The sequence below is a fragment of the Notamacropus eugenii genome, chromosome 3, assembly GCF_028372415.1.
Source record: "Notamacropus eugenii isolate mMacEug1 chromosome 3, mMacEug1.pri_v2, whole genome shotgun sequence".
NCBI classification, from domain to species: domain Eukaryota; kingdom Metazoa; phylum Chordata; class Mammalia; order Diprotodontia; family Macropodidae; genus Notamacropus; species Notamacropus eugenii.
Genome location: NC_092874.1, coordinates 230,751,970 through 230,765,407, shown reverse-complemented (window position 1 = coordinate 230,765,407; position 13,438 = coordinate 230,751,970). Strand labels below are relative to the sequence as shown.

The window sequence follows — 13,438 nt, the reverse complement described above, 5'->3', positions numbered from 1 at the left end:
AACTCTTTGTGTAAATTGAACTATCATGGCCTGTCAAGAAAACTATCTCTCTTGACTCTCTGAATTTTCCCATGCATGCCTTTCCTGTCCCTTTTCCATATTAGCTTTGGCATTGCTCCTGTCAGGGTGCAAGTTCACTAAGGAACTTCACTCACTTTGCCTCTTGACTGGAGTACCATGGGAATGTCTGAATTCATTCTAAGTGATACCACCTTGTACCCATACATTTTGGAGGATCAAGTACCCCTAAACTGTGTCAGTATCAGTTGGTGTAAAGATGTAAAGTTAGAAGATAGAATGTCAAGTATAAAGTACAAAAGGTAGATGAGTTTGGCTGTGATACGGAGTAAAGAACAACAAATTATTTGTACTTAGGCTAGATAGTTGGAGCCAGGTTATGAAAGATTTCATATGCCAATGAGAGAAGTTAATTTTTTTGTCTTGGCAGTAATAGGGAGAAGCTGAATTTTCTGCATCGAGGAAATGATATGGTCAGACCTGTGGAATTTCAGTTTGGCAGCTATGTATATAATGGATTGGAGAGGAAACAACACAGCACAGAAGGAGATCAGTTAGGGGACTATTAAAGTAGATCAGATGAGAGGTAATGAGGACCTGCCATGTTCATAATCATGATGTAAATTTACAGAAAATGAGGTAGAGGAAATATGTAATGGTAATAAAATCTGACAAGAATTGGCAACTGAGTCAACATGAGGAACGAGTGAAGGACAAGATCTGAGGATGCTTCACAGATTATAAAGCTGAGTGAGTAGAAGAAAGATGGTGGCCTTTGACAAATAAGCATTGCTCCCCACCATGGACTCTGTGTTCTAGCCAAACTGGCTTATTTGCTTCTCCCCAAATATGATAGTACAGCCCCTACTTTTCTCCTCCTTCTCCTTTTCCTTCTTGTCCTTCTTCTCAGTTTCTTCACCCTTTCATCACTCAATTTCATTCATTCAGCAATAAAGGAGAGGGAGGATGAATGGTGGTTCCCCCTTCCCCTTTACTCCCCCAACTCCAATTAAGGCCCTCCGTGTCCTTTTCTCCTCACCCTCCAACCCCAAACCAATTTACTCCTCAGAGTCAAGGCCACTCCAGATAGTTGAGGACAGGGAAAGCTTGTGTCAGGCCTCTGCTGATATGGCTTGGTTTTACGGCCTTCTGGGAGCATGAAGACAATCTTTGAGTTGTGAGGCCCTCTGTCCTGGGTTTGTTGTGGGCAGGAGTGGTCTCCTGTTTAAGGACGTTTGATTAGATACTTGGGGGGAGGGGTTAGAATTTCAGGCAGGGCAGAAGGCTGTTAGTGAGGGACTCAGGTTCCATTGACTCCTAGAGCTAGAAGGGACCTCAAAGTTTTTCAGTCCAACTCCTAACTGAGAAGGAAGATTGTTCTACAACATCCTGAACAAATGGTCATCCAGCCTCTGCTTGAACACTTCCTGTGACATGGAGCTTATTATCTTATGAACTGGGATTGGGGAGCTGGAGGTACAGGGGCATCCTGAGTTTGGGATGAGACAACCAAGAAGAGGTTTGGGTTTATAGGAGACCCCAGTTTTGAGGTGGGATTATACTGGGAGCTCCCCAGTTAGGAGGTTCCCTCAGAGAACAGCTTGGCTACATCCTTGGCAGAGAAGTTGATCTCCATCAGGTATGAATCCCTGATCCACAAGTGAGGTGGAGCAGCAGGCACAGGAGAAGCAGCTGTGGTGCCAGTGGCGGTCAAGTCCTGCTGTGATGAGTGACTTGCAGCTGCTATATTTCAGTGCATAGAGTTCCCCAAAGCAATTCATGCAATAAGGGTCATCGTCCTGGGATGTGAACTGTTGGCCATCTAGGGGAGTTTGGCACCCAGTGCAGACCAGGCACTCTTAGTGCCAGGGCTGGCCAAGATTAGTCACTCCATCTTGCGGAGTGTTAGTGTCTTACTGCAGCAGGCACATTGAGGGGCAAATTTGTTTTTGTAGTAAGGCATACAGTAGTGAGCACCCTTGTCAGACACAAAGGAGAAGGAGCCTAGGGACTGCTCACAGCCACTGCAGAGCAAGCAGTGTTCATACCAAGTCTGACCCCCATAATCTAGTTTCTGAGACCCAGGCATGATGGTCTCCCCACAGGCTGAGTACAGCAAAGAGAAGGCAATGCATTAACACTCATTCCACAAGAGCTCATTGTCCTGGCAAGTAAAAGGGTCAGCTGTCAGGGATTTCTCACAGTGGCAGTAGCAGAAGCAACCTTCATGGTAGTGGCGATTTTCATAGAACAGTTCTTAAGAGTCATGTCCAATAAGCTCCTTGCACTTGGCATATGTGTTGGAGAAGGTGCCATCATAGCAGTGGGGGGCCACCCTCTGGCTGGCTGGCTCAGGAGGAGAAAGTGAGGCTGGTGACCTTGTACAGCCCTCCCTCACTCAAAACAGAGTCAAATGCAAGTCATGTCATCATTTCTCTGATGTCATGGTCCTCTTCAAAAATGAAGCATGAACACAACAACAATAAAATTTCTGGCCACATAGGGACTCTCCACATTTGGCACAGTTGACGCCTCTCTCGTGGTGGTATCAAGGGCCCTGGGAGGCTGGGGCTGACTTGTGGCTCAGGAGACTCCTGTCCAGAGACTGTGTGGGTGACTCTTGTCTGCTTCTTTACAGATTATTTCCTATGTCTGGAGTGTATTCCTTCTTCACTTCTGTGTCTTAGAGTCCTTAGCTCTCAAGAAGGATTAATTTGAGTGTAATGATGTCCTACATGAAATCTTTACCAATCTCCCCAGTCATTAATATCATTCCCTTGAAATTGCATTCTATACTCATTGCATTTCCTTCTCTGGTACATGCTGTTTTACCTCAGAAGAATGCAAGAACCTTAAAGATAGAGACTGTTTTCTTTTAGTTTTTATATCTATAATTCTTAACATAGTTGCTGGCACATAGTAGCTCTAAATAGATACTTAATTTAATTACAATCTTTCTTCTTTTGATGAGTGTGCTATGCCTCCCACCTGGATCCTTGACTTGGGTTGCCTTTGATTTACTGTCCAGAGTGGATCGAGTACAACTCTGTCTCTTTTAGTATGGCCAGGTCTTCTTGAAGTTGAACATGGACCATATAGTTCCAGTTGTTAGCATATATGCATAGTCATTAATCACAGAGCCACAGAAGGTAACCAGATGACCAGAGTGACACTGCCCACATTTACAAGCACTGGGCAGCCTTGGTCACACCACGAAGGTCAAGGAAATATGTTGTTTGATGTCATTAACTGTTTGACTTACTTATTGTAAAAGGAAGGACATGAGTGTTTTATAAGCTTCTATCATGTGCTAGGTGCTTTCCATATATTGTGAATATTTCTCAAGGGTCAGAAAGGAGATTATATGGAAGACAAGGACCCTTAGTTATTTCTCTCTGGTTTGGATTGAGTGCTGTGTGTGTAGAAGGAGGCATGAAGCTAAAATCAAGGAAGTACTTTATGATAAGAAGGTTAGTTCTCTCCATAAGCTGACTGCCATTCACCTTTCTAGACTCATTTCAATTTTTCCTCCCACCAAGTTCCAGTTAAATTGGCCATTTAGCCTCTTATCTTTGTTTTTTCTCAAGATGTACTCCCTTGTTGGAATGCCCTTTGTTCTCATCTTCATCTTTTAGAATTCCTGGTTTCCTTCCAAACTCAGTTGAAATATCATTTCCTACATCATCTTTTTCCCAATCTTTCCAGCTGCTAGAACCTTTCCCTGACCTACCAAAGTATCTTCTATTTATTTTGTATACACATATACTCTATCTCCCCATAGAAATATAACCTCCTTATTGTATCCCTAGCATCTGGCACATGTCTGGCAAGTAGTAAGTGCTTAATATTTTCTTTCTATTCCAGATAAAGCCATGTGAAAGGTGCAGTGGACTCAACTCTCCCACTTTTACTACAACGATAATTTAACAAGACACAAGATTAAGCAATAATCCCTAAATCCAAAGTGATCCTTCAGCAAGTTGATTCATCCAATCCAGGGTAAAAGAGAAAGATGAGCAGAAGCTAAGAGCCCTGGAAGAGGAAATAGTCCAAAAGTTTTCAACTCAGGGGAGTCCCAGAAGTACTCTTACTGGGAAAACTCCAGCATTAGAGTGAATCTGTAGTAGGAGCAGAGTTGTCCTGAAAGGGCACAGAAGAGGCAGGATCCTGACCTTGGCAGCCTCAGAGGGGAGAGAAGACCATCCAGTGTCCTGACCAGGAACAGCCACCCACAGAACTTTAGCCTCACAGTGAGAATGAAAGAGCAAGTGGCCTAAGGTGGTGATTAAGAAGAAAAGGAGAGAAAGGGAAATATATTAGGGAAAAATGAGGAGAAAGGGGAGGAAACTTACTATCTCATATAGCTAGCAATGATGATGAAGAGTTTGTAAATATGGAGGAAGGGAAGGAGGTATGTGTGATGTGAATCTCACTTTCATCTGAACTGTACAATAGAGGGTTTAACATGGTTTCACACACACACAGACACACACAGAGTTTTGGTGCACAAATACATTCACCTCAGCAGGGAAATATTGGGATAGCAGGGGAATGGGATGGTTTAGAGGCAGTGTGGGGATGGTCTAAGCAAAACAAAATCTAGTGTGGTTGTGATGGATCATGAAGAGGAAATTCAGAAGAAAAAAGAATAAGAATTTGAATTGGGGACTAGATAAGAGGATGAGAAGAGGAGTAGTGGGGCAGAGAGATCACTTCAGCTAAAGATCACTAAGTATTAATCAAACTCCTCTTTTTATCACCTTCTTTGTAAGGAGAGGGTGTGGCATAGAAAAAAAAGACTAAGAGAAGAGGATGGAAGGAAATACACAATCGATATTTATAATCACAAATACGAATGGGATGAAGTCACCTATAAAATGGAAGAAGGTATGAATATAGTTTGGAGAACAGAGCCCAACAGGTTGTGTACAAGAAACATATAGACTCACACAGAAGTATACTAAGCGACTGGGTGAAAATCTAATTCCATTTCAGATGAATTCAATTTAATTCTTTGAGTTGTATTTTAAAAAAGCAAGAATAGTAATCATGGTTTCAGACAAAACAACAGTATACATAGACAGGATTAAAAGAGATATACAGGGAGTAATGAATCAACATCACTATTTAATATGTGAAGAGGCACCTAGAGGTAGCAGGCTGGTGATGTGGATAGAATGCTAGACCTGGAGTCAGGAAGACTAGAGTCCAAATCTGGTCTTAGTACCCACTAGCTATGCAACCCTGGATAAATTTCTTAATGTTTGCTTGCCTCTGTTTCCTCATTTATAAAATCTGGATAATAATGTCATCTACCTTTCAGGGTTGTTATGAGAGTTGAATAAGATAATATCTGTAAAGTGTTTAGCACAGTTCTTGACTTTTAAGTGGTACTTAATCAATGTCTGCTTCCTTCCTATCTATCTAGCTGCACTGAATGGTATAGCATCTGAATACTACTGGGCAAGTAGGTGTTAGGTAGCTAGGTGGTGCAGTGAGTAGAATGTTAGATTCAGGAAGACCTCAGTTCAAATCCAGACTTAGGAATTTATTTGTGAGCCTAGGCGAGTCACTTAATTTCCTTTGCCTTAATTTCCTTATTTTAAAAGTAGGAATAATAATAGTACAATCCTTCCTCAGAGACATTTGAGATTCTCTTTGAGATCGCTGCAATAAACCAGCACTGCAATAAAGTGAGTCACACCAATTATTTGGTTTTCCAGTGTGTATAAAATTGTATGTATACTATAATATAGTCTATTAAGTGGTATTATGTCTAAAAAAAGTCAACACACGTACCTCAATTATAAATACTTTATTGCTAAACCTGCCTCCCCCCAACTTCATCTGAGTCTTCAGGTAATCTTTTTGCCTGTAGATGTCTTGTGTAGATATTGATGGCTGTTGACTGATTAGGTTGGTGGTTGCTGAACATTGAATTTCTTAGAACAAAACAACAATGAAGTTTGTTCCACCTGTTGACTCTTCCTTATACTTGAACACTTAGAATTCTTTGTAGGGTTCTTAATTAGTCTAATTTCAATATTATTGTGTCTCATGAAATAGGGAAAACAGAGGATAATGAGAGACAAGGGGAATAGCTGGTCTATGGAGCAGTCAAAACAAAGAACATTTATCAATTAAGTTCAGTATCTTACAATTACAATAGCAACCTCAAAGATCACTGATCATCATAACAGATACAATAATAATGAAAATGTTTGAAATATTATGAGAATCAGCAAAGATGACACAGTGCTATAATGTTCCTTGGTGTTGGAAAAATGACACCAGTAGACTTGTAACATAGGGTTGCCAGAAACCTTCAATTTATTAAAAATGCAATAATTGCCAAATGCAATAAAATGAAGTATGCCTATATATACCACCCTTGATAAAATAAGGTAATATTTGCAAAATGCCCTACTAATTTTAAGGGGTGATATAAATGCTATTTATTTTTCTTATTTCAAGGAGAAACTTAAGTGGGAAGTATAACTGTACCCTTTTCTTCTTAAATCTAACCAAAAGATAAATAAGAACAAAGATAAAGACCTAAATAGAATTTTAGAAAAGTTCGATATGAAAACTCTCTTTTGGCTTCTAAACTTAAACAGACAAGTTTCTTTCTCTGGGCAGTGGTGCCATAGCAGCGAGAGTGCTGGATCTGGAATCAGGAAGACTGAAGTTCAAATACTATCTCAGCCATGAACTGACTGTGAGACTCAATCCAGATCCCTTAATTTCTCAGCACCAGGTCCCTGATCTGTAAAACTGGGATGATAAAAATAGCAGTTATATAATAATTTTGCAGATTAAATGAAATAATGCCTGTTAAACTGCTTTTCAAGCCTCAAAGAATTCTACAGATGCTATTGCATGTTTTCAGCAATGCATAATACCTTCACAAAAGTCGGTCAAATATTAGGGCATTACAAACCTCACTAACAGATTAAGAAAAGCGGAAATATTAAACACAACCTGTGCTGAAGATGATTCAATAAAAGTATATACAATGAATGAAATTTGGAGAAAGGATATGAGACTAAATTAATTCCAAAGAATTCATAGGTCAAGGGACAAATGATACAACACTAGATAATTTCATAAAAAAAAAATGGCAATAATGGGAGGGGCGGAATCAAGATGGCAGAGTAAAAGCAGAGACTTGTTAGAGCTCTCTCCACCCAAACTCCTTCAAATATTTGTAAAAAATGACTCTAAACAAATTGTGGAGGTGCAGAACCCACAGAATGATGGAGTGAAGCAAATCTCTAGCCCAAGACAACCTGGAAGGTTTACAGGAAGCATCTATTGTACTGGGTTGGGAGAAGAGTACTGTCCAGTGTGGGCTACACCCGACACAGATGGCACCTGATCAGGCCTTGGGGGGGAGGGGGGAAACCGAATCGCTGACACCTGTGGTGGTTTCCAGACTTCTTGATGCCAAACAGCCAAGGACAAATTGGAAAGTCAGTGAAAAACAACCTGTGTGAGAGAGTAGAGTGGTCTAGGTCCAGCCACAGGGTGTCAGAAGGGGAAGGGGAGCTCATGGCAACAGTGGCAGCGGCAGCAGGGGCAGTGGCAGTAGCAGTAGCTGTTTCTGAAGTTCTAGGCCTACAGATTGTGGGGGATTCACTGGCTAACAGAGCACCCCCACCCCCACTGGAAGCCAGAAGTACCTTGAAAAATACATATAACCAGAAGCTCCTACATCCAAAGACTCCAAGAAAAATATGAATTGGTCTCAGTCCATGGAAGAGTTCAAAAAGGATTTTGAACATCAAGTGAGTGAAATAGAGAAAAAATTGGAAAGAGAAATGAGAGTGATGCAAGAAAACATGAAACAATGATTCATTGGTTTGCTAAAGGGGGCCCAAAAATGCTGAAGAAAATAACACCTTAAAAAATGGAAAATGGAAGCAGAAACAACAACATTATTTTGTGATGTAAGCAAAGCAACCTTAGTGGAAAATATAAATCTCTAAACTCTTATTCTGAAGCCTGAAAGATTGGAATAATCACTTGTCCATGCCTCTAAAACAATCAGAAAAGCAACAAAGCAAATAGCTCCAAGTAAATAAAAAACTAGAAATCCTGAAAAATCAAACGAGATACTAAAAAATTTGAAATGAAAACAGCAGCAACAGCTCATCAAATCGAAAAGTAAAATCAGGAACTGACATTATGAACAAAACAAATCAAATAGCTAGTGGATCTGATTGAATGAAGAAGAGGAAAATCTAATTGCCAGCATCAAAACTTTTCAAAGAGAACTCAGAAGAAATGTAGATAAAATAAAAGAAGTGATGAAAACCTATTTTGGCCAGTTGTACACTAACAAAACTGTTGATGTTAATGAAATTCATGGATTTGTACAGAAATACAAAAGTTTCAGATTAATTGGAGAAGAAATAGACAATTTACATTATCCACAAAAAGAAAGTAAATTGGCATAAATGAACTCTCAAAGTGAAATCTGATGGATTTGTAACTATATTCGTCAAACATTAAAGGACTGTTCATTCCAATATTAATTAAAATGTTTACAAAAATAGGAGATGATAATTCTACTAGACTTTTTCCATGATACAAGTATTTGCTTGATATCCAAATGAAACAGAGAAAAAAAAGAGAGCAATGTATCATTATCCTTAATGATTTTCAAAAAATATTAAGTAAAATGTTAACAATGAGATTACAGCAACAAATGAGAAAGATACACTATGTTCAGGTTGCATTTATATTAGAAATACTGCATTCAATATATAAAAATCATTACGTAAATGTAAATTATAATGTAAAACATTACAGACTGTTAAAACAAAAAAAAGACATAATTTTATTAATATATTTGAAAACCTTTGAAATCATGTCAGCATTGATTTCCATTAAAATCCATGGACACTTTTTATGTCAATATTAATACTTGCACTCACAGGTTGTGGTGAGAAAGTGCTTTGTTAACTTTAAAGTGACATCTGTATCTGCCTCTACATCTATATATATCCCCCTATGTTATAACAAATAAAATATATATTGTGGGTATGCTGAGGGGGTAGACTAAGTCATCTCTGATCAGTTAAGTATCCACTGACCCACATGTTGAGATTTCAAAATGTAAGGAGCCGATACACAAGACAATGAAGTATTAAAATGTGTCCCATGCAGATTTTCGAAGTAGCTTACAGCCAGAGTGATGTGTTCACTGATTATAAAGGGTATGAAACTGGGAGTGACATACTGGCTCATCTCCTTATCTCTTTTGGATTTTGTTGGGCCTCTTCAAAGGAAGTCTGAAGAGGCATTCATATTTCTTTTCTCTTTTAGGAGGTGGGAAGAAATGCTTCAGTCAGAAGAATAATTAAGGTCATGCAAGGGAGATCTCTTTGCTAATTCAGATGAGAACTAGATGGAAGAACCTAGCTCATGAGAGAGCATCAAAGCTCTCTGTGGTACCTAAATTGCCCAGTTATAGTTACTGTCTTTGTCTTAACTTTTACTCCAGTGGTGGTAGCTACAGCTGGCAGCTGTTGTGGCAGGAAATATATCAGTACCACTGCTTCTGGTGGCATCCTGATCTTTCCTCTTACCCTGTGTTCTCCTCCTTTTGCTCTCAGGTTACTTGTGTTCCAGTGTATAGTGGCTATGGTTATCTCGAGGTTCCCAGCATAGTAACTAAGCTGCCACACCATCTGTCAATCTGACCCCTTGCCACCTCGCCCTGCCTGAAAAGTTTTTAAACTTTCCTTCACATTCTTAAGAGCAATGTGAGGTTGTGGCTTTCTCCCTTGGCATTAAGAGAAGAAGACTTGCTTGTCAATCAAATTCTGGCTGCTTTAGTCTATAGGAGTGTTAACTGCCTAAAGGCTAAGGGAGAAAAACTAGGTGATTTCCATCTTGACCAGCAGACATGCATCTTAAAATTCCACATGTCCTTAGCATCCTGCAAGGCCTCTACCTTAGACTCACTGGGTAACACTGCTTGTATATTTGCCTCTTATTGGACTTCTATTTGTCCATGAACTTGACTTACTCACTCAATCTCTAATCTTTTTCATGGAGTTGGTGTGACAGAGATGAGACTGAGGTGTCTCCTGACCCAGATCTCTGTATCTACATTGCAAGGAGCTCAGGGAGCAGGAGCAGCTGGGTAACTACTGATCACTTCTCCTTTGGAATGTCAGGTCCTCAGGGCAAAGCTTGTCATCTCATTTCCTTCTTTATTCTAGATTACAGTTTGATCTCTCTTTTTCCTGCTTCTCAGTCAGGGGATCATGAGTCCCCAATGGGTTTTGACTCAGGGAATGAACCACATGGGAATGGCTGCTAGCAGCTCTTACCTCATAGGGGCTCTGGGAGAGCCACTCATGGGCAATGGGGATCATATCTAAATTTTAAAGCTCCTCCTATTTTCTTTGTCTTCTATGTTTCACTCTCTCTGACTCAAAGGGTTCCTCTGCTCTCTCCATTCCCTCTGTTTTCTCTCTCCTTTTCTTTTCTCTTTTCTCTGGCCCCTCCCCCCTCATAATATTTCTCTCTGCTGGCCTACATCTGTTCACATTGCCAGTTGCCTTTAAAACTCAAAGACTGAGGTTTCTGCTTATAGAAATGAGGGCTTTGTGAGGTGGAAGAGGCTATACTGATGTTCTAGACAGCAATTTGCTTCCTGTTTCAACTCCATTTTACTTCTGATAAGTAAAAAAATATATTTATTGTTTTCTCAGAAGGGACATTTTAATATCTCACTACTTATCCATCACATTTTTCATAGTTGGGAAATTCTTGTCTTGTCTTGCCTGGATCTTAATGTGTGTGTTCATCCTTCCTTGCCAAAGAAGACCATACTATCAGAGAAAAAAATGACATGACTTGCACTTGATTTTGTTTTGAGTGAGGGAGGGTTGTGCAGGTCACCAGCCTCATTTCTCCTCCAGAGCCATCTGAATACAGTGACAAGATATTTATCAGGGTGACTGGAGATGACCCAGGATGAGGCAATTGGAGTTAATTGATTTGCCCAAGGTCACACAGCTAGTGAGTGTCAAGTGTCTGAGGTGAGATTTGAACTCATGTTCCCCTGACTCTTGCACTAGTGTTCTATCCATTCCACCACCTAGCTGCCCCTTAGCCTGGATCTTAATGTAACAGTTTGTCTACTTCTTTCTTTTCTTTGTGACTATTAATAACTCTCCCTTGGTGCTGTTGCCAGACACAGATTTAGGGACATGGATGATGTTAATGAGACAGGAGTGAGTGAGTTTATTTTGTTGGGATTCTCATATTTGGGGGTCTACCAGGGTGCCCTCTTTTGGGCAGTGCTCTTCATCTACTTAATCACTTTGCTGGGCAACTCCCTGATCATCACCCTTACCCTGCTGGACCCAGCCCTGAGAACTCCCATGTATTTTTTCCTTCGACATCTCTCTGTGATAGAGATCCTTTATACTACAACTATTGTGCCTAGGATGCTGATTGATCTCCTCTCCTCACATCCTGCGATGTCTCCTGCCAGCTGCTTCACTCAGATGTATTTCTTTGCCCTCTTTGGCATTGCTGAATGCTGTCTGCTCACTGTCATGGCCTATGACCGTTATGCTGCCATTTGTCAGCCCCTGCATTATGCCATGTTGATGAAGTGGCAGGTATGTGTGGGTATGGTGGGTGCTTCCTATCTGATGGGTATCACCACAGGCACCACCCACTCCATATTCATCTTTACCTTGCCCTTTCCAGGCACCAACATTGTTCATCACTTCCTATGTGACATTTTGCCTGTTTTGAGACTGGCACATGGAGACACATTCTGGGGGGAGGTTGGGAATCTTGCTGTCACCCTGCTCTTTATCATGACTCCCTTTGCTCTGATCCTGTTTTCCTATGTTCGAATTCTCATTACCATCCTTGGGGTAGCCTCTGCTCAGGGCCGCCAAAAAGTCTTCTCTACTTGCTCTTCCCACCTGATGGTTGTCACACTCTTCTTTGGGACCACCACCCTTACCTACATGAAACCTGGATCCAGTGCTACTCAGGACACCGACCAAATCATCTCCCTTTTCTACACAGTTGTAACCCCCATGCTCAACCCTTTTATCTATACCCTGAGGAACAAGGAGGTGATAGGAGCCCTGAGGCGCAAGGTAACCAAACACCTTTGAAGTCCATGCCTGGTCCAGTGGTTTGCTTGGCTTCCTTTTTGGTGAGTTGAGAGATTCTTGTCATTCTTTGCTTTTCCTGTAATTTTTATACTTTTAACTAACACATTTATTTGATCTTACATCCCCATGCTCCTGCCACCACTTTCTTGTAAAGAAAGAAGAAAATCCACACACACACACACACACACACGCATACAGATACACACATATGTAGTCAAAGATAGCTAATTCTTAAACCAATTTTGCCCCAAAGTGTGTCTCATCCTGCGTATTTTGTGTTTTTCACGACCATGACCTGATATTTCCAAAGGGTGGTCTTGGTGGTGGGTCTGAAGTCCTAGATATTTGGCACAGTAAGGAAATTCCTGGAGGATGATGACTGACATGGGCCTGGTCTTTCAGAAAGACAACCTTCCTTTTCTCAGTTCCCAGAAATTTCTGTCAGTTTTCATGTAAAATGCTGATCTGGTAGCTGTTTTCAGATTGGTGCTTCAAGTCGAGGCTCAATGATCACCTTTGGAGGGATATTCAGGTATGGGTTGGACTAGATGGACTAGCAAGCCTGTGTCTGAAGGACATAAACACGTATATTGACATCTCCAAGTAGAAGGGCAGTGGTTGGGGTGGAGGAGGCTGTGAGCTGGACACTGCCCTCCTTAAGGTTCTGTGATTTGGATTCTGTGATATTATTGGGGGTGTTGAGTATATAAGTGTGAGCTGAATCTGGTGCTGCAGTTTGAGAGGGATTCACATGGATTAACAAACACAACATAAATGTTTTAATGTGATCATGCTATACCAGCTTTGACACATATGAGACACCACTCGTTGAGGGCTTGGGGCCCCTCCTTAATGTAAAATCTTGAAATAGAGCCCTCCTCTTAATGGTAAGGCATTCCATTGGCTATGTTTAGTGCCAGCAGCTACCTTGGTGGTCACAACTATCAGAGAGTAAGCTCTATAAAAGTTTATCAGAGTCAGGGAGTACTCACATCAGTTTAACCAGCATCCATTAAGTGCTTACTAGGTGGAAGTCATAGTACAAGGGACTGAGTACACTGAGACAGATATAACAAGGTCTCCTTTAAGGAGCTTGGATTTTACTGGAGGAGATGCAGAATTTTCCTTGATCTAAATTAGGAGGAAAGTCTTGTTTAGATTGCTCATGTTTATGGCTACTTCCCTCTAACTTCTCTGATTTCCATCATCACTATGAAATGAATATTTTCTCCCCAGATCTGTCCTTTTGAAACCATTAACTC

At 40.7% G+C, this 13,438-nt stretch overlaps 1 protein-coding gene and 1 pseudogene across 1 annotated transcript; one reads left to right on the top strand and one right to left on the bottom strand.

Moving 5' to 3' along the window:
• Positions 1-1,607: 1,607 nt before the first annotated feature.
• On the bottom strand, positions 1,608-2,107 carry LOC140532000 (four and a half LIM domains protein 3 pseudogene; annotated as a pseudogene).
• A 9,139-nt stretch (positions 2,108-11,246) lies between these two features.
• On the top strand, positions 11,247-12,176 carry LOC140531467 (olfactory receptor 10P22-like). The gene has a single exon (XM_072650407.1). It carries the CDS (start codon positions 11,247-11,249, stop codon positions 12,174-12,176), a length of 930 nt encoding a protein of 309 aa, XP_072506508.1.
• Positions 12,177-13,438: the final 1,262 nt, after the last annotated feature.